We start from the raw sequence: 22,430 nt of genomic DNA, 5'->3' as shown, positions 1-22,430 counted from the left end.
TACAATGGATTCGTTTATTGAGACTTGAAACTGAATTTTCATGGATTTTTATGTAGCCAAGTCAAAATCACCTGATTTAGTAAAGTGCCTGCTGAAATAGCTCAAGTAGCTTATGTAGCATCTGACAAGATACTGATCTATCATTATCAACAGAGTCTGCAGATTTGTTCTACAAGAGCTTCAGAGCTTTGTTATGTTTTTCTTTTATCTCCTGCTACTTCAAGTGAACTCTTTTACAAAAACTTGTTCTCTCTGCATTTTCATATTAGCTGAATCATTATGTAGGAAAAAAACTTTCTCTCTGATGTTTAAATAAAGGATTTCCAGGTAAATTCAAATAATGTCAGAAGTAAAAGAACAAAATGTTATACTGCAATCAGTCAAGCAAAATTTATACCTGATCTTGAACTGTTTGAATTTTGAAGGCAGAAAACTAATGTTAAAGATAGCAAGGACTTCTGCCAAGCAACAATTGGATATAATCCCATCCTTTTTGTTTAGATTGGTGAAAACAAAGAAATATACTTACAAGTTACATGCAAAACAGAAATGTCATGGGCATTTCAGGGCAAAGTTTTGTATGGATTAGCAGTGATTGACATAGATTTTGTTTGTTGTGAACATAAGAGAAAAATCTGACATTCTGCTGATTGATGCAAATTTCCACATGAGGTTTTTTTTTTTTTTTTTTTTACATCTACAGACATTAATTGTCCCAATCAATTTATTGACTTTGTTTACTCAATAATCCTTTATTAACAGTGGCATTTTTCACTCTATCCTGTTGTGAAAGTTACCTTGATGAACTCTGTCCTTTTGTAAAAGTGACCTTCTTGACTCTATCCTGTTCTCAAGATGACCTTCTTGTTTCTGTCCTGTTTTCAAGATGACCTTCTTGACTCTATCCTGTTTTCAATGTGACGTTCTCAGTTTGGTTGTCTCCTTGCCGAGACAATCTTCTCAACTAAGTAATCCCATTTTAGGTGACCTTCAGCAATCAGTAATTTCAAATTGCTATTTGAAATTTTCAGCATTGTTTAATCTTTTTATGCTTTCCTAAATGACAAGTGCATTCTAGTGTTGGTATGGTTTTGAAGAGAAAACAAATTTTACATTTTTCTCATTAGTGAAACTGTCATGGTTTCAACAAAATGTACTGTGGTGTATATCTGGGGGCGACAATTCTCTAATTCCATGTAATTTTCCAAGCGTTAATGATCCAGAGATTTCAAGCCAACACTGGAGTGGTGCTTGAATTAAGTTGGTCCTTATATTTGATGGCGCGAGAAAAAGGTGAACGTATTTACACCAGTGTTCCTAATAGCATAGTAGATGTGGGGAAGTCTGGGAATTCATCCCACCAAATACTTCCACATCTTTCTGCAAATGACATAGAGGTTGCCAGATTGTAATGTAAAAATTGATACAATTCCCAGGTTTTGGCTAGTATTTGGTAAAGGTTGGTTTTTGTGTTCCAGGTGTAAATGGCCTACATTTACAGAAAATTTCAATTCTAACATCACTTTTTACACACAATGACAATCCTCTATTAAAAAAAATGTCAAGACAAGTTGGTCTTGTTTCATGAGGAAAAAGGTGATGATGTCATGGCAGTTTTGTAAGTTAGGGTTATAATATAACATTTCTTTGTTATGACTAATATTTCTGTTCTAACACAAATACCTTGTTTTGAGTTAATAAAGGGATTATTTCACAGTCAATTTTGGATGAACTTCATTGTTTGGAGTTTGAAGGGTTTTATTTAGTTTAGTTTATTGTTGCTTTAAGTCCTACTAACAGCCAAGGTCATTCAAGGACATGCCAGGCTTGGGTGGTGGAGGAAAGCCGAAGTGTCCAGAGAAAAACCACCTACCTGTGGGCAGTACCTGGCAACTGCCCAACAAAGGCTTCAAACCCACAAGGTGGAAGGCTTAACATTTTGGTCACTGCAGCTTCATGTGTCTGAAGGGACACTTTTATTGGCTTGAAAAGGGATATTCTCTCTATTTTGAGTTTTCAGGGTTTTTTCACTTGTTCAGGCTGTGAAGTACTTTAAGCAATAGTTTACTTTTCTCGAAGGCCTGATAGATAAGTTGTGAGCCATATATTGAAGAAGTTAAGCAGAAGACAAGAAGGCTGGTGTCATTTGGTCGGTTTATGTCGAAGACGTAGCACTCTCAAGTAAACAAAGCAAGTCACTTTTGCAAAATGGACAAAATCGCTGAAAGAGCAGTGATTCAATATTTGTATAAAAAAGGTCTAGCACCTAAGGATATCCATACTGATATAGCAGCACTAGGAATTGATGCCCCCTCATATGCTTCAGTGAAATGATGGGTGGCAGAATTTAAGCATGGCAGGCAGAGCCTTGGGGATGACCCCCATCCTAGAAGGTAACATTCACCACTGCAACCCCAGAAATAGTGAAAAATGTTCATGATACTGTTCTGGCTGACAGGCTAGTTACATAGGTATGTAAAGCCAGTACAGTAGGGATTTCACATGAAATAGTATATTTCATTCTTAAAGAAAATCTTGCAAAGAGAAAGCTGTTAGTGGGTTGGGTACCAAGACTTTTGACATTTGATCAAAGGCACACCAGACAGACTTTTACACATATCTGAACCTCTTAGAGGCAGATCCTGTTAACTTTCTGCAGAGGTTTGTGACTATGGATGAAATATGGGTTCATTATTTCTCCCAAGAGGCCAAACAACAGTCTAAACAATGGAAGCACTCTGGTTCAACCCCAGCAAAGAAGGCCAAGACTGTTACATCAGCTGGAAACGTTATGGCTGCAGTTTTCTGGGATGATGATGGTAGATAATCTGCAAAGGGACAAACAATCAATGCCACATATTATGAATAACTTCTAAGGCAGTTAAGACAAAACATTAAGCTCAATCACCATGGAAAACTTGGTAAAGGTGTGCTGTTCCACCAGGACAATGCCCTTGTTCACAAGTCTGTTGCTGCCATGACTGCCATTAACGATTGTGGCTTTGAGTTGATTGAGCATCAACCTTATTTGCTTGTTCTCACTCCATCAGCCTGATCTCAATCCATCAGACTTTCATTTATTTCCAAAATGGAAAAAGTCCATTTGCAGTACCCACTTTTGGTTGGATGATAACATCATACATGCAATGAAGGACTTTCTGAACGGTCAAGAAAAGGACTTCTTTAGAAGTAGCATTGAAGGAAATTTTTAAATACTTCTCCTGTGAGAATAATTGGAGTTTGCACAAATTTAGTATGAAGCATTTTTGGGTGAAGGGGAACAGAGTTTATGTTAAGATTTGTTCCGAGTTCTCAAGGACCTATTGGGTAGGTCCAAATGGGAAAATTTTGTGAGTGCATGAATGGATATTGTCCAAATTTGGTCTGATATATGCTTGGATGAAGGGGACTAAGTTCTGTATAAACGATGCATCCTAGCCCCCTAGGGCAGGAGGAATGGAGACCGTTGGCATGTAGCACTAAAAAAAGGTGTTCTGTACAAGTTTTGTTTAGAAATATAATTTCAGTATATCATAGTTCAATATTTGAACATATATTAATACATTAAGAATAACACAGGTTAGGACAGTTTGCTAGTTTTGTAAAGATACACTTTGGGAAAAGGAATATATGTGACTTAGTGAAGATATCCAGAGGAGATAAAGAGAAGGAGAACTCTCCAGACCAGAGAAATTCTCCAGATCAAAGAACTCTACAGACCAGAGAAATTCTCCAGGCCAAGAACTCTCCAGACCAGAGAAATTCTCCAGGCTAGAGAAACTTTCTAAACCCAGAGCAACTCTTGAGACCTGAGAAATTCTTCAGGCCAAGAACTTTCCAGACCAAAGAATTCTCCATGTCAGAGAACTCTCAAGGCATGAAAACTCTCCTGGAGAGATTCTTCAGGCTAGAGATACACTTTAGACCAGAGAAAATCTCCAGGTTAGAGAAAATTTCCAGGCTAGAGAAACACTTTAGACCAGAGAAAATCTTTATGCTAGAGAAACTCTTCGGGCTAGAGAAACTCTTCAGACCAGAGAAACTCTATAGACCAGAGAAACTCTCCATGTCAACCATGGTCTCATCTCTAAAGGAGGAAGGAAATTGAGATTTGTTTTAGATTGACTTGTTAATTTGAGATATTTTGTGGTTTGATCTTTACTGTACTTTTCCTTGGAGTTTTAATGGTTAGATTGGGATTTGACTAATTAATTCTGTGGTTTAGTGGATACACGTTCAGTATATCTGGATCAATTGGACCAATATTCTACTGTGAGTGCTTGATTACTTATGCTTCATTGAAATTAGGATAGAATACTTTCAAACATTTTCCATTAAATAAAAATTGAAATCAGATTTCTTTGGAACGGCTACTGGATGACAAATCCTGTGTCATAAATTAACCTATATCTTCTGTCTTTGGAATGACTGCTGGATGACAAATTCTGTGTCATAAATTAACCTATAAATTCTATGCAAGTCCGTGGCTTTGAAGCAAACATGTTTAGGCTGTTGATGTATTTTCTGACTGTGATTTGTTGACATGTACAATGGTGCCTTTTTCTATACATTCAGTCCCTGTTATACCTTATCCCATTTTATCGGCTGTGGAATCAACGAGTATCAACATCACATGGACAGCCATGATGTATCAGGAGAAAGATATTCAATATCTTCTCGAATACAGAACCGAAGGTAAACACCACAGCTGTTGCCACTAGACTATAGTTCCCTTCCTGTGTTTATATATCCACCAAATTCGTAAAAAGTAGTTTCTAGAATGTGGAGTCTGAATTATCCGTGCATGACTGTGGTGTGGAGGCGGGAGGTGGGGGGAGGTCATATGTCTAGGGTTGTGTGCACTTTTAGAAATTTAAACTGAAAAATAATTAAAGCATCGTTAGAAGCATTAAATTCAATTTCTGAATTTAAGAAAAAATAATTTAATGTGTTTTCGGAGTTAAAAAACAATATATAAACTTGCTAAAACCACCGAATGAAATTTTTATAGGCAAATTTTGTGTGACATGTAATTTAGATAAATGAACTAAGGTCATTCATTTTGTACCCACTGAATCCTCAGTGTGACTAAATACTAAACGAAAAATATGTGCAGAGGTAACAAATGTTAAGATATCTACAAGTTTCCAATCAACTTCAAATGGTGCTTTTTAGGAAAGTCAAAGTCAGCACAAAATGTAACTGTTAACTCAAAATGTAACTGTTTAACTCGAAATGTAAATGTTTAACACAAAATGTAACTGTTTAACTCAAAATGTAACTTTTTGACACAAAATGTAACTGTTTAAATCCAAATGTAACTGTTTAACACAAAATGTAACTGTTTAACTCAAAATGTAACTGTTTAACACAAAATGTAATTGTTTAACTCAAAATGTAACTGTTTAACTCAAAATGTAAATGTTTAACACAAAATGTAAATGTTTAACACAAAATGTAACACAAAATAATTTAATCACAAAATGTAACTGTTGAACACAAAAGTTAGTGTGTTAACCCAAAATGTATCTATTTAACACAAAATATAACTTTTTTAACACAAAATGTAATTGTTGAATGACTTTTTAAATGTAGTGTTTAATCTTGTGGCAATTAAAGCTAGGACTTTCATTTCTGTCAATACATTTGGTTGAATTCCAATAACAGTTACATATCCGATATTCAATCTTCAATTTCAAAAGAAAACAATATCAGATGATAAGGTAACTAATGAAATAGCCCTTACTTTGACCCCGAAAGAGTTCTCAGGGAAAAGGTATACATGCTTCTTAAAAACCTTTTGAGTAAAACATTAACCTTTGATAATATGGGCTTTAGGCCACAGACACTTGAAAACATAAACAAGAAAAAAACAAAAACCTTAAGTTGCCTTGTTGAAAGCAAGGAAAATGCTACCAAACTTTTACATATTTAAATGGAGTATATGATCAATTTCAAGTACATTTCAGAAAAAAACATGATGATATAATTTTTTTCTTCTTTTGAAATTAAAACTAAAATTGTACATACTTGACATGAATAAGACCATTTCATAGTCTGTTAACTGATTTAATTTGTGTGTTAGATTATTTTGAAATTTTTTAAAAATGAATTATGAAACTGAATTGATTTTCATTTCACTGAATTAAAAGTCTCCCAGGTAATTAAACTTCTGATGTTAATGTACATCAATGTCTGAATATTATAAATGGGAGAGAAAACTACAGCATGCAGTACATGTCGTCTTTAGTGAAAAAAAAAGAAAACAAATTAAGTTCATTTTTTTAATTTGATTTCAATTTTATTGTTAACATTTTAGTGAAAATAACTTCTAGTATATTCATATTCAGTTAAATTACTACTTTCGCTTACAAAATAAAAATGCATATATATATTATTGTAAACTTTTAAACTGATAGATCACAATGTGATATTTGAACAAGAAAATGATATGAATCTTAAATTTCAAACAATTAATACATCATGTCGAGTGTTTCCGTAGATTTGTACACATTCACTCTGTCTCTCTCTCCTCATTGCTTACAAAGGACAATCAGATTGGCTCAGCACGGATTCCTCAGATGGCAGATCATGGAAATATCTTGATGGTCTCATTCCCAACACAAAATATGATGTACGCTTAGTAGCAATGAACAGGGTTGGGGCCACAAAATATGGCAAAATTTTCTCCATAGTAACCACTCCCAAACAAGGTAAGCTCTTCAATGATACAGATTTAGTTCCTCAATGTGGCTTGGTGTCTTTTATGTCCACTAACTTAACATGCATTGCACATTGAAATTCAAAGATATTTTAGTTTTAGAAATACTGAAAAAGCCTCTGCTTCATTTTTATTCTCTTTTTTTTTTTTTTTTTTGTAATTTAACAAATTGCTGAAATCTAATTACAATTGTAATACTTCAAGATTGTGTGTTGTCTTAAAATTATCGGAGAAAATAGTCAAGAGGCTTTGACTGTTATGTATTTGAAAGGATTTTGATTTTGTCACTAGTTTCTGCCAAATTTGCTGCTGTTTATTCAATTCACTTGTTTGCTTTGATGTCTGTCATGCTTCTGTGTACATTATCAATTTAACATTTCAATCCTTCAAATTAACTTTGGCAAGAGTAGTTTTTATATTTTAATTCTTGTTGTAGCTGAACAGCAATTTTACATCTCAACTATTGTGATATAACTAGAGAGAGTTCAGCCTCTCATAACTTGTATTATAGCAGGAGAGTTTTTTCTGATCTGTTATGGTATATAACAAGAGCGAGTTTTTTCTGATCTGTTGTGGTATATAACAAGAGCGAGTTTTTTCTGATCTGTTGTGGTATATAACAAGAGAGAGTTTTCACTGATCTGTTGTGGTATATAACAAGAGCGAGTTTTTTCTGATCTGTTGTGATATATAACAAGAGAGAGTTTTCACTGCTCTGTTGTGGTATATAACAAGAGAGAGTTTTCACTGATCTGTTGTGGTATATAACAAGAGCGAGTTTTCACTGCTCTGTTGTGGTATATAACAAGAGAGAGTTTTCACTGATCTGTTGTGGTTTTAAACAAGAGAGAGTTTTTTTCTGATCTGTTGTGGTAAATAACAGGAGAGAGTCTTTTCTGATCTGTTGTGGTATATAACAAGAGAGCTTAGCCTCTCATAACTTGTAATATAGAAGGAGAGAGTTTTCACTGATCTGTTGTGGTAAATAACAGGAGAGAGTCTTTTCTGATCTGTTGTGGTATATAACAAGAGAGAGTTTAGCTTCTCATAACTTGTAGTATAGGAAGAGAGAGTTTTCACTGATCTGTTGTGGTAAATAACAGTAGAGAGTCACCCTCTCACAGCTTTTGATATAGTAGAAGTTTATTTTGATTCTCACCTTTGATCTGACAGTTTCATTCTGACGTTTTGCAGTATAGTATTTGAGGTTTGCTTCGGCTCTTTTGTGATATAGCAAGAGTTTTACCTGTTATCTCTTCCAGTAAAATATCTTATAACTTATCATCTCTTCAGCAAGAGAGTTTCACTTGTAATGTCTTCAGCAGGAGAGTTTCACCTCTCTTCTCTTCAGCAGGACAGTTTCACCTCTCATCTCTTCAGCAGGAGAGTTTCACCTCTCATCTCTTCAACAGGACAGTTTTACCTCTCTTCTCTTAAACAGGAGAGTTTCACCTCTCATCTCTTTGACAGGAGAGTTTCACCTGTAATGTCTTCAGCAGGAGAGTTTCACCTGTAATGTCTTCGACAGGAGAGTTTCACCTCTCATCTCTTCAGCAAGAGAGTTTCACCTCTCATCTCTTTGACAGGAGAGTTTCACCTCTCATCTCTTCAGCAAGAGAGTTTCACCTCTCATCTCTTCGACAGGAGAGTTTCACCTCTCATCTCTTCAGCAAGAGAGTTTCACCTCTCATCTCTTCGACAGGAGAGTTTCACCTCTCATCTCTTCAGCAAGAGAGTTTCACCTCTCATCTCTTCGACAGTAGAGTTTCACCTCTCATCTCTTCAGCAAGAGAGTTTCACCTCTCATCTCTTCGACAGTAGAGTTTCACCTCTCATCTCTTCAGCAGGAGAGTTTTACCTCTCATCTCTTCAGCAGGAGAGTTTCATCTCTCATCTCTTCTGCAGGAGAGTTTCACCTCTCATCTCTCCAACAGGAGATCAATTTACTTCTTACCTTAGTGGTTTCAGTTTTAGTTTGTTCCGACTTAAAAGAGAAATGTATTTTCAAGTGATAGAATACTCTTTCTTTTTATGTCTAGATTAAAACTTCAACAGTATGTTTGTCAGTCTAATATTAAGTTAGAATTTCCCAAGATAATTCTGTTTGATTCGTCCCATCATATCAGAAAGTATACATCACATCAATATGTCATGTTTCCTCTGATAGCAATCAATCACAACCATATCATAGGGTCAAAGGTTATCATTGTTACAACCTTTGTTACCATGGTAACAATTGTCTTTGTGGATTCTTATATCTGCAAGTTTCTTAATATCTTAAATGTATGGTAAACCCTGTTTAAATCTGACTTTGTTGAGACAATAAGTTGCTGTCAGAAACTGAATGAATAGTCTTTGAGTTTCATGTGAACACTTGAATATTGTTGAAGGATCAAGTCGTTAACATTCATGCTACCACATATCTTGATATCTTAAATGTATGGTAAACCCTGTTTAAGTCTGACTCTGTTGAGACAATAAGTTGCTGTCAGAAACTGAATGAATAGTTTTTCATGTGAACACTTGAATATTGTTGAAGGATCAAGTCGTTAACATTCATGCTACCACGTTATTTCCTGTACATGAAATTTGCTTGCATTACAGCCAATTATAATTGATTGTCATATTGTTGTATTACACTCTGTGCTTCATGTTTTTGAAGAGACTTTCAGTGTCTGCTTTACATATGGGGAAGGCAGTAATATGAATTGATCAGATCAAATAAAGAATCTATGGGATGAGTTCATACATAGAGGACAAAAGGTCCAAGATTTGAGGGTAAAAGTATTTGGCTGAAGTACTGGTGAAGCAAGTATATTCCCTTTAGACATAATGTGTGGGTGGTAGGACATTTAATATTGTAAAGTCTTATTGAAAAGAAATGTAAAACATAATATTGTGGAAGAACATTTTTTCTCTGTTGATATTAAACTTTTAATGAATAGACCCAGGCATTCTGTAGTTTCTGTCGTAATAAACAATCTTAAACATTATGGCTTCACATTATTAATGAGCAGGCTCCATTAACTGGTAGCTGTCTGGATGAACAAGCTCAAGCATCTTTTAGTAAGGTAGTCACATGCCTCAGATTACTGCAGCAATGAATGGGTAGATATTTTCCTGATATTAATACATGTATACAAGTACATGTCAGTATACATCATATATATACACAGCTATGTATTAGGTTTCCTAACACATCGATTGTTAAAATGTGCTAAATCAATCCAACTATGTTTAATATGTAGCCTAGATTAGACTTCACTGAAGTTATGTGTCTTAGTACATGTCTGTAGTTGTTTCTCTGTCCTTTGTAAGTTGTTTAACAGTTCTATGTGTGGAACTCTTTTAAAAAGAAGGTACAGGCAATGCACCAAACATCCTTAACATAGAATAGAAGTTCTTATAACACAACCAGTAGAAGATTAGAGAGTGATGTTTCGATGATTACATGATCAAATTCATCAGACAAATGACCAGTGTGGGGCGTACTACCACTGACATACGTAGTGTAAAGATAATAAAGAATCAACCACTTTTTTCGGCTGCACTATAATCACACTAAGGTCGAAAATGATGTGACAAGGTGGTAAACAGATTATAGACAAAAAAATATACACCTGATGGTAACGATGTACTGTTGTCAATTCGACTATGCTTTGAAGGTGACAGTGCTGGTGACCGTGTAGTCATCGAAATGTCACACTGGTTCTACTGGTTGCATTATAAGAACTTCTATTCTATTGACATCACCATCCTGAAGAAAATGTTTCAAAACATTGTTAACATGTTTTCTTTGACCATGATGATAACATTTTTGTTTGTGTGTTTCAGGAGGAGGGAACGACTACAGTTATGATGCCTCCAGTGGACAATTGGCTAGTATACACCATCCACTAAGTATTGCCTCAAAGACACAAAACCTGGCCATCCTGCTACAAATTGTGTTGACACTCCTGACATTCCTGTTTGTGATCTATTAGGGAATTCTGTGATAGATTTGTATTTCAGTATTTTTTTAAAAACAAATTAAAAAAGGTCAACTTTTTTTTGTTAACTTCCATATAAACACCAGTAAGCACCCCTGTAATTCAGAAATGGAAATGTCCACCTTGTGATGTTTAAGGTGCCATTCTGATTTGAAGGGTGAATCAAAGTGATCTTGGTCCTTGTTGAGGTACGGTGAGGGGAAGTCGTTCCCTTCATCTCCTGTATCTCCTGTAATGAGATTGATCTATAAATAAATCAAAGATGCACTTCCTGACCTTGTAATCACTACAAATAACCGTTCAATGTGATCAAAAGACTATTTCACCAGCACTGGATGTAACCGTGATCCATACTTGATACAAATTAAATGGATGTGAGTTCTTCAATGAAATCTCAAATGGACTAGGATTTATTTGTAAGGACAAAATTCAATTAATCTCCCTGACATCATCCAATGACAGGAAATTGAAAAATAAAACAAAACTTTCTAAAGCAGAAAGTTTATGTAGTGAGAAAAAGGGTAATGGTCATTTGAGTGAGACTATGTCTGACAAACTGAAGGGACCATTACGAGTGCTGAAACTGAGAGCTGTGTGATTCTTTAATGGAAAACTGACATGAAATAAGCTCGGTGTGATTCAACATGATGCCACAGTATAACGGATTTTTGTCCGAGACCGGTGCCAACCCAACAAGTGTACAAAAACCAGGATGTACTAACAAGGACATGGAAGTTTGGTTATTGCTGTAACCAAGGTTACTTAAAGCACAAACATTTGGAGTAGTCACTATAGTAGCTCTTGTTTGTTGGTACTGAAAGGAAATGAAATGTACAAGAGATAAACTTGACAAAGGAAAACTCTGGCTTCGTATGTTAGTACGTGTAACAGCGTGAGATGAAGTTTCATGGGGACCAGGAAAGCTCCCCATTATTTTACTATAGGTCAAGTGTTCATTGTATGAAAGTTCCGGATTACAAGGTTTTTCAAGAAGTTAGTGTGAAAAATGACACTATACATTGGAAGATATGATAAAGCTGATATTCCGTACGTCAGGGTCAACATTTAAATGTTTAAAAATGTTGTTACTGACCTTAGGGGCAAAATGTTTAAAATGTAAATGCTGGCGGAAGGGAAGAAAACCAGACAATTTACTTGTATAGGTCATTTTCAGTGAAGCATCCAGCTATCATAATCATTTAACATTATTGATAGTAGTAGCTTGTGTGAAACTGACGAGCTCTGTCACAAGTTCCCATAGATACATATGTACCTGTGAAGTTGTACACTGGAAAGTCTGCATCCAGAATGGAGGCTGTGGATATGAAAATAATCCCCAATGCTGAACTTCTGGAAGTTGCAGTTTCCATGGATACAGTGATACTGATCTACGAGAAATACACAAGGACAAAACCCTACCTTGTAGGGTAATGCTACTGTTGATGACGGAGAAAGTCCAGTGTCTTGGATATCACATCAGAAGTTCCCAATAATGGTCATTTCACTATACTCTCCTCACCATTTCCACCATGTTGTTTAACATTTCCATGCCTGATGATTGTGTCAGATTGTACTGTTAACAAGTATTTTTCATGAGCAATGGCATTTGATAACAGAATTCAAATACATTATGTTTTAAACTGTTGCAGAGAAATAGAATAAAAAGTGTTCACTATGTTCCGCTCAAAATTTCAAGATTCAACATTTGTATGCTTGCTAACAACGTAATGTATGTAAATATTCACAATATTTGATAACCATTTTTGTGAGCTTCCAAAGTCGATGTTAAACAAAACAAAAAACTGAACAAAAAGTCAAAATAATCAAATTTCTTCATTGAATGGAATTATTCTTTTCTGTGACTGTCAAATAATACTGCTTGAGCCTTTTTATGGCTCACTATTAATACCTTGTAACTAGAGTAAGACTTCAATGAGGGAAGAAGCATACGGGTGGGAGATGTATGATTTCAATATATCACTAATCTTCAAGTGAGATGTTCGAATGCTTGATTCAAGGTTGTCTGTCAGCTTCGTGACAAATGCTGAGTACCATGGAGGTCAAACCGGTGCATTGCATTGGTTGCGGCACTGCCAATCAGCACTTCCTGTGGAATCCATTTTTATTGCCATTTATAATTGAATGAACTGCTGAGATTCTTAAAGAAAAAATATATGCAATCTTGTCCAAATTGACAAATTGTTATAGGTAATACATTTTTTCAGACCAGAATAATCAATAACATGTGCTGAATGCACTAGTAGACCTTCAAATGTAAATTAATCTCAAATTGCTTTAATTAATTTGGTGGTATGCACCAAACAAGCCTTAGGAAAAGTTTAATGATGATTTTTGTTGTTTAAACTAAGGTAAAAATCAATACATATCGAATGTTAAACTTTTAGATAAACACTAGTACTAACTTCATTCTATAAGTGGCATGTATGTATGTAATTTTCTCCATTCTTGATGCTTGGGTAATCAAGAAATATAAAATAAAGAAAAAAACAGCTTCATAAAATGTAACTTTTTTTTTTTACTATGATTAAAAGGGCTGCAAATAGCATCATTAATACTGTTACATAACAATGAATTAGTTAAATGTAACCTTGGTAAATGTTGTATAATTTACACTAAAGTATACACAAAAGGGGAGAAAAATCACCAAGAATCCCGATATTGAGTGTGTATCAGTATCTATAATGTTCACTTTACTGGTTTTGTTAAGACTGAAAAAAAAACCTGTGATGAATTTCAATAATGAACTTTAGACTAACATTTGTATTTTTTCTTGACCGGTCAAGTCATTACTCAGTACTTCATGAATGAAATTATTGATACTTCCTCATCAGGGCGCGTTTATCATGCCCCGAAGTGTGAGATATGTCTCCAGTGGAACTTTGGTGGTCTGAGCAGGATGCTGTAGTGAAATTGTTTATATTCCAATTCCTTCATGATGTCTTTACATTCAGGAAATTTTAAGTTCCACTGCTTGTTACAGCAATCTTTTTTTTTTTCATGGAATTTTTTTAGTTCGGCATTAAGGCTATCAAAGTTCCGCTGGACTCGTAGAGAATATGAGTATGTATGTATAACCATTTGTAATATCCTTCACTGCTCATGTGCCATGATATTTATATACAATGTACCTTGACCACTCATTCTGTTGCACTCGGTTGTGAATTTGTAAATAGTTTAACAAATAACAAACACCCAAGAACATGACTTAATCTGACATATATATATATATATATGTATGTTTTTAACACATTTTTTTGTTTTTATAAATATTTGCCAACATGTAACTCAATAACAAACCACAAAGATGTTTTTGTGATGTGTATATCATGAAAATAATTGGCACCAGGGGTATATTAGATTAAAAAAGTAATTACAGACTGTCGGACTGACTTGACACAAAGTAAAATTTACTGGTCCTACCTTCGACCTTGTTGAAGAAGGGCAGTTTATGAGTCTTTAGAGAAAGTTTATCATGATCAGATGTACGTTCAGTCAACTAAAACTTGGTGTTCTTGACTCTGTTAAAATTCAAACGAGAGTCTGATATATTATTGGTTTTTATTGAATGGAGAGAAAAATGGAGATGATTCTTGTTAACTTCTTTCAGTAGCGCATTTTAAGAGATAAAGGACATTTGTATAATAGATTTTATTTGATTAATCAGATGACCTTGACAAAATTCAATACATTAAAGTCAAAATGTTACATAATATCATTAAAACATCTGGTCTCCATTCAACCAATCAGAAAATGAGATTGTCTTTCTCTTCCTATGAGTGCTAGGCTATTGGCTGATACTAACTCTTGCACATGTATATAACTATGGTAAATTTATTTGTGGGCAGAGTTCCAGGTAAATATTCCACTACCCCCCAGCCCCTCCTTTTCTTTTCTTTTTTTTTTATTAATTACATCAGTTCTATAACAATTTTCATTAAATAATTCCAATTTTATAGCAGAAACTTGGAAAACAAAATTTGATTTCAGATTCCCAAACTTGATCTATTGATCTGATTTTTAATGTATTGTTTTAAAACCTTATATGGTTGTCTTGTCATTGTCACTTTTTTTAAATGACACTGACCTTGAAATGATCTTGATTAAGAGATGTTGATATGATTACATATTGTGCCATTCAAAGTTAGATTTTTATTACTTATATATTTCATTATTATTGCAGATCTAGTCAAAACAATGCACCCCAATTATTTCCTTTTTTCTGTATTTTTCATTCTTTTTGTTACCGTGGTGTCTGTTACGTAGTGTTATTGACAAAACAGTTTGGTATTTATTTACAGATGTACAGATATGTGTCAGTTATACTAAAGTAAGTAAAATTACGAGATATGGTGTTTCCCTAGTAACATAAATACATGTAATGGATCATCCCAACTTAAAACCTTATAGGCTGTTATTTAGCATGAACAATATTTTCGTTGTTTTGCAGTACATTAAATCGATAGCGAAAATTCAGTTCATGAAATAATGAAATACATCTGTGAAAGCATAATCAGATTGCAAAAAATATAATTCAATCAATTTAAAAGGAAATTGCAAAAAAAATTGACGCTTGAAAATAACGAGCTATATGTTTTCCATACTCTGAAAAGAAACATATTTCCTCATTATGGTATGACATGGAAAAATCAATCCAAAAATTAAAGAGGAGATAACTGCTCATTTGTCTCAACTGATGATGGCTTTTTATGAAAAAGATGTAAATTTAACGCTGCACGGTTGTGTTGATTTGCTAGTTGTTATTATAGAAAACCCTCATAATTATTAGTTTCCTTAAAATTATTTTTCAATGAGCATTTGTAAAATATGAATTGGCTATTACAGATCATTCTTTACTGAAAGTATATCACAATGGTTTGTACCATGGGGTTGTGCTAATTAAAAATCATATTGTAATTGGTATTAACTGATTCAGTCAATATTTACCACTATACATGTAAATGTTATTTTTTATCTATCAAGTATGTGTGCAGCCTGTAAGAATGATGTGAATATACCGATGTGTTTGGTGTGGAAGTTGGGTTGTGACGCTTGTGTACATAGTACTACTTACATAATATATATATATATATAGACTGCCCTGGAGTTGTATGCAGAATGAGACTTAGAACCAGTGTATTTGAGAACCTTATTGGCGTCATTCCATTTTTCACTTGTTACTTATTATTTTGTACAATTGACAGAGCCCTCTGGTGGGCTCACAAGTGAGGTTACAAATATTGTTAATGTGATTTGTCGTACACAAGGGAGGTAAGAAATATTGTGATTGTCGTACCCGTGTTAATCATCAGACTGTGGTAAATAAGAATCAACATTTTTTTAGAATAGGAATATGATGAGTGTAATCTTCTTTATTTAAAACTCAACTTTGTTAATTGTATTGAGTCTTCCTTTAAAGTTTCAGTTTTGTTCTTTATTGCTTTGTTTGTGCCAAATTTTTCTAGTTTCTACGTTTATACCTTAAGTCAACCATTGTGCTATTTTAGAAATTCCCTGGCCGGGTTGTCTTGCTGCTGTACATACAGAGAATACTCTTGTATTGATCACATTGTCAGCTGACTTCTTTCTGTTTATGCAAGAAAAGCAATAATTTTTCCAAACATTTTTTTTTTCTTCATCCAATGCCATCTTTTTTCACTATAAAACATATTCTTTGTTTGAAAAAAAAAGCACTGATTATCTTAACCACTACTTCAAATATTTATGATTATTATTTCAAAACCACAAATTATATGAAAGGTGCTGAAAGAGGAATTTTCATGACCCACTGTTCCTTTGGGACAAAAGTTTGAAATTCATTGATGAGGTACACTTCAATGTGATATATTAAAAACATCAGATTTGTAACCACTTTTCCATGTGTTGATAACTTACCTTCAAACCCAGGTACTCTTTTTGAATTGGAGATCTAAAAATAATTATGCTAATCCTATAAAACTAAGTCTCATGAACTGAACATCATTTTTTAAACTTCATGTCAGAGAACTGGTTGACAACTGGGATGGAGACAGCTGTAAATAAGGTTTGTTGAGCACTCGATGGTTAGGTTGGTAGTCTTTATCTATGTTATAGAGTCCTGTGTTGTCTGTTATGTTTAAAGTCATTATTGTTACCCTTATATCATTTGTAGATGCCGCAATCAAAACGTTTGTTTGTAAATATGTAAGCATTTTAACTTGTTTAAATTCAGTTTTAAGAAGGATTAAGGTCAATGTACGCTCAATCAAAGTATAAACTGACAAAGCAAGACTTGACTGAATCCTTGTAGACAATGGTAAATCAAAATTACTCTAGGCTTATCTCCTAATAAATACTGACCATGATGTTCTCAATAAGCATGTTGAAGCTTATAGCAATAGTTTGCAGTTGTTTATTGATATTATTGAAAGCAAATAAATAGTTTAAAATAGCCCTAGCTTATACAGTAGGTATTGAATATAAATGGTTTAATACTGTTATACAAAGAGAATTGGAGGAATAAAACTTGAAAAAAATGCAAGACACTACATGTGTATTCACAGGCTTCAGCTTGAATATAGAAACAATGATTTTTCTCTGATGGAGACAGTATAGTTACTGAAATCACGCATATATTTCTTATGGAATGCTGTTCTCACAAACTTTAAGGCAGATATTGTCTTCAATAGATCACCAGTGTATCTAATAGTTACAGTATGAATATTGGCATATCTGTATTTCTTATGTGCTTGATATAGTTGGACATGAAGGTCACTGTCTGAGGAGTGATTATCTTCAACAATAATTTAAATTTCTACTTGAACTCCATTGATTACATGTTTGAAGCTGGCGACAGAATTCATTACATTCCCCTGAAACCTGACTTCCTCCAAATGATATGAGTCATAATCCGACCGTTTTAGATTCATGAGAAGGAGAACGCTTTTCATTAAAGTAACACCTCAGAATCATGTATTTTGAATTATTAGAGCATCACATCAGAAAAGATGGCCCTTTTGTGGATTGTGTTTCTGTGCCAAGGAGAAATCCCGGTCTGAACAAGTCCTTTGACATTAATTAAAAGTACAGTTATTCATGATGGAGGAAAAGAAATAAAGTTCCTCACGACAGTACACAGGAGATTGGCATCAGTTACTTTATACTGTCAAAGATTTAGATAGCACTGGTGACATAAACTTTCTTATCAGAGTTGTAACCTTCATTCTCTCAATATAAAATAATGGGCCAATTTTCTTAAGTGCATTTTTAAAATACTATTTCATTTAAAAGTGGTAGGACTCTGAAAGGAAGAGACATTTAGTACTCCGCCTCCATTCATGGTGATCTGTTTTTTAGGGATGTGTGCAATTTTTAACCACCAATGAATCATAATTGAATCAATTCTTATGGAGAATTCTTAGCTCAGTAAGGTGAATGGCAATTTATTGCCCCAGAGGATCTGTTTCACATTCATACAACACCACATTGATAATCACAGGTCATGATGTTAGATTTGGTTCTGGTTTGTTAACGATCTGAGACAGTAATCCTGTTCACGAGACAGTAATCCATTTATATGCAAAAAAAATACCCGTTATTTCATTAGAAGTAGCATTATAAATTCAATTTAAAATCTACACCCAACTTCATGTTTACCACATGCCTCCAGGAATGTTTAATTCAGTTTTCTACATTTTTGCTGAATGCTATAGAAATGTGTTTTATTTCTATCTTCATCCTCATGATAAAGAAATGGACAAAATATTGGTCAGGCTGATTACTTGAGAATTTGAAAAGGCCTCTGATGCTGTACACCCTTTACCGGGCCCTGCTCACCTATCTTACTGGGTCATGTTTAAGGTGATTCTGTATTTACAGACAATGGTATACCTGCATTTACCTTGTTACCAACAGGTCACATCACCATTGTGGTAAAATTTGACCTTAGACATAAGCTTAAAGTAGTGGCAGATACGTTGTACCAGTCCCATTTACCGTTATTAATTCTGTAAAACATCTATAGGATGTCAGTTATGTTGTGACGTCATCAGTATGACGTTACCTGTATGGTGTTACCTGTATGTTCTGTAGCTATTTTGTTTGTTACCTGTGTTCTGCCTGTTCTGTATGTACAGTCCTGGTTGTTAAGTAGACCAGAGGTATACTCATCGCGTCTCACAAGGTCTCACAAACAACGCAATCCTTGTAATGTACATTTTCATTGGTTAATATCACATTGTATATTTTATCATGTCACAAATTTGAATAAATTAAATTGCTCATAAATACACTGTTGCTTGTTTATTGTATCTTATTGTCATTTCTGTATCCATTTTACAAACAAAGGCATGGACATTGTACTAGCTCTATGTATTTTCGGTGTTATATTTAACGGAGACACTGAAACTTCCGCACATTCAAAATTACAGAAAGGGAGAGATACTAGTTATATCAACGAAATAATAGGGAAAATATCTTGTGGGCAATATCAGTAAGTTTAAATCATTCCTGGTCAGTACTGCTTCAATACTAGCGAATTTTTTTATTAAGCACAAATCACATTATTTTCACAAAGGTTTAAAACAGAAAGTACCAATATGTCAACATAATCATAATTCCAAAATTAGATTCCATACAACTAGGACAAAATATTAACAAAATCAAGATAAACACGGAGACTCCTGAGAAAATACAATGATAAGTCTAGGTGTTCCGGAAGAGTAAGCGTTTTCTGCTTCATTGATGACAACCGCCATGTAAATCTTGGTCAATCCAAGCGAGTAACGTAACGTTTTCAAATGAGAACAGGATAGACAACAACCGAACCAACAGGCAAACTCGTTCAGCTTCAGAAATAAAAGTAAAATACTGAGGATGACGAATTACGTTTCTCTGCGATCCGAAATAGTGATCATTAAGTATGTAAAAGATTGTAAATAAGGCACGCTAGTGAATAGCGCTTGTTAGATACAGTATAATCAAACAATTACTGAAACTGCACCACACGTAGTTCGTCCTTTAGGTCTCGTCAGGTATACTAAGGGCCGAAATTTTGGCGCCAATGATGCTACCGAAAAAGATCCGAAACGATCGAAGGGAAAGTCAAATTTAATCGTAATCTCCCGTGATTTAACAGATAATTTTAGAACAACGTCACGTGCATGTGTATACTCTGAACTGTGCCGCAGATCGAATGAATTAAAACATGGCACGCAAGTTTAGGCATATCTTAGTAATTTAACGTCCGGCAGAAGTGGATCATGAATCTGCAATCTCGAAGATTGTTCAAAACACACACAAGCGAACAACACGTTTCTTTACAAATTTAAGTCAGATACCGTAGGGCCAAACAATGATTTAAACTGAATCATACAGCTGTTTCGTTCTTTTCATAGCGATTGTACTTGTTTAGTTGCCAAAAAGCTGTTGTAGGATACCCAATAGTGAAAAGAAATCAAATTTCGATCACTGATTAATGGCTTCACAGGCAAACCTCCTTTCATCTAATGTGTCTCAACACATTTGATCTCTAATATAAAAATGGATGTTCTCAAGTGAAGAGAAATACGTCTAGACATTGTTTTTCTATCCCAATACTTTGTGGCTGAAATATGTCACCAGTTCCTGTCCTTCTATTTCCGGCTGTGTATAAAGCGTGTTTTTGTTCCTTGCTCTGTGGTTTTTAAAGTTAAAAGTGTTGACTGGCAGAGTGATTTATTGAAATATAATAGATGGTTAAGAAACACTTGCTGATCAACTAATATGTGTGTTACGTTTCGAACTAAACGAATATACATTTTTAATCTGTTGAAAAACTATTAAGTATTGATTTGTAACCTATTACCCATTGTTGAAATTTTTTATCTTTAAGTGAATCTCGGTGAATGAAAGACTTGTAGGTGATGATGCAAAACTCCAAGTGCTCTTGATTAAATGACACCAAAACATTTCGAAACATTTAAATCGTTCGTTCCCATCCTCAGTAAAACAAATGCATATAAACAAAACAATGTTTTGAAATAAATAGCAGCATTAAAATGTTGAAATATTGAAGCCAAAGTCAGTGCAGTTTCGTTGCTGGTTTTACATCCTGATTTGGTAGAGAAAGGTGAGTGGGGGATATTTATTGAAAATAGTTCAAGCAGCTTTTTTCACGGGAACTTTTATTTATGGTTGTTTGTTTTATTTCTAAACACAGTAAACTTGGATAGTTTGTAGCTTGTGGATTAGTTTTCAATGTTGTTTTTAAGTCACATTTCTCCATAAAACGATCAAATTCGGGCATGTTCTTTCGTAATCCTTACATTCTTTATTGTAATTTACTTATTTGTCTAAAATCATGTACATAATATAGACCAATAATATACACCACTACAACTAATTGTAATGTGAAATAACAATAACACTGTCCGGATTCCCTCGGCAGGTATCTTAGGTGCAGTGTCAAACACCTATATTTAGATAAATTCAGTTTTAGAAAATCCAGCGCCTTCTGTACTAAGAAACACAAACGAAGAGTAATAGAGACCGCACGCACCATCACTCTCGTCGATATAGAGTCAAATTCCTCTTCTATAACGTAGTACAACCTCCTGGAAGTAATTCTGGTCAGATCCTGTCGGAACAGTTGGACAAATTGACCTAATTACGTGGATAGGGATACACGTAAACATTAGAAAACTACTTAACGATGAGTTAATGATGCCCCGTGTGTAATATAGATAAGGACAGCATAAAGGACCCCAAGAATGGTTTAACATCGAATGGCTGTAGACTGAGCTAGGGACAATAAACACATCTCTTGAACCACGGGATAATAAATCCAAGCCGTGTTCCATGGACAAACAATAGCAACGGCAAACGAACAACAAAGAAAATATTGGCATGTCCACAGATTTTTAATTCAAACTCGAATTCGGTGAAAATATGGCAAAATATGGGGAGGGAAAAATCAAGTGTTCCGGAAGGGTACGTGTGTTCTGCTTCATCGGCGACACCCGCCGTGTTAATCTTGATGAATCCAAGTAAGCAATGTCACGTTCCCTAACCAACATTCTGATCTCCCTAACAAAAACAATGTATACAACAACGGAACCAACAGGCGTACGAACGGGCACTTAACACGTCCAACTTCAATTACGGTAATCTTTTAAATTGGATCTGAAAAGGTTATTCTTTAAAGTAATAACTTTATTTCTTACTCTCGCATGTAGTATATTAGCTTTCCGATGGCTGATCTAATAATAAAATAATAATTTGGAACTAGCGTAGAGGTTCGAAACGAATTTTCAATGAGTGAGTAAGAAACGTTATGTCTAATTTCAAGGTCAAGTTGGTTCCAACGTTGGATAGTAGAAGGGAAAACGGTAAGCTCATCAAGTTGTAGTCGAAAAAAAATAGTAAAGATATTGTGAGTTTTCCGAGACTAAAGGAAGCAATAACGAGGACAGATAATTAAGTACACAGTATGAGTTTATTACTTATTGTGTATGAGAGCTGTAAATTTCTTCTAGAACGTCGTCCTAGAGCTTGTCATTTTTGTAGAATCGTAACAGATTTTTGACAGTATACACTCAGCGGCAATAATCTACCAAGTCAGTATCGTCAAATTTCTGTTTTTTAAAGTTTAAAATTAGCTTTACTACAACATTATAGAAACAGCCCAATAGTCAGCTCAACAGTCGTCGTTTTTTTGGTAAGAAAGGTCGTTGTCTATATGTCAA

At 34.4% G+C, this 22,430-nt stretch overlaps 1 protein-coding gene across 1 annotated transcript in view; it reads left to right on the top strand.

Annotated features, from left to right (window-relative positions):
• Positions 1–10,787, top strand: part of LOC132557987 (neuroglian-like) — a 108,654-nt gene extending 97,867 nt beyond the window's left edge. Inside the window, exons 9-11 of the mRNA XM_060222518.1 lie at positions 4,576–4,695; positions 6,549–6,713; positions 10,556–10,787. Of these exons, the coding sequence (XP_060078501.1) occupies positions 4,576–4,695; positions 6,549–6,713; positions 10,556–10,704 (434 nt within the window). The 3' untranslated portion in view covers positions 10,705–10,787. The remainder of the gene's footprint in view (positions 1–4,575; positions 4,696–6,548; positions 6,714–10,555) is intronic.
• Positions 10,788–22,430: the final 11,643 nt, after the last annotated feature.

The sequence above is a fragment of the Ylistrum balloti genome, unplaced genomic scaffold (genome assembly GCF_031769215.1).
Source record: "Ylistrum balloti isolate Yb309-2 unplaced genomic scaffold, AGI_CSIRO_Ybal_v1 Utg370742, whole genome shotgun sequence".
In the NCBI taxonomy this organism is placed as follows: Eukaryota; Metazoa; Mollusca; class Bivalvia; order Pectinida; family Pectinidae; genus Ylistrum; species Ylistrum balloti.
The sequence above is the reverse complement of the archived record's forward strand: the minus strand, read 5'-3'. Positions and strand labels throughout refer to the sequence as shown.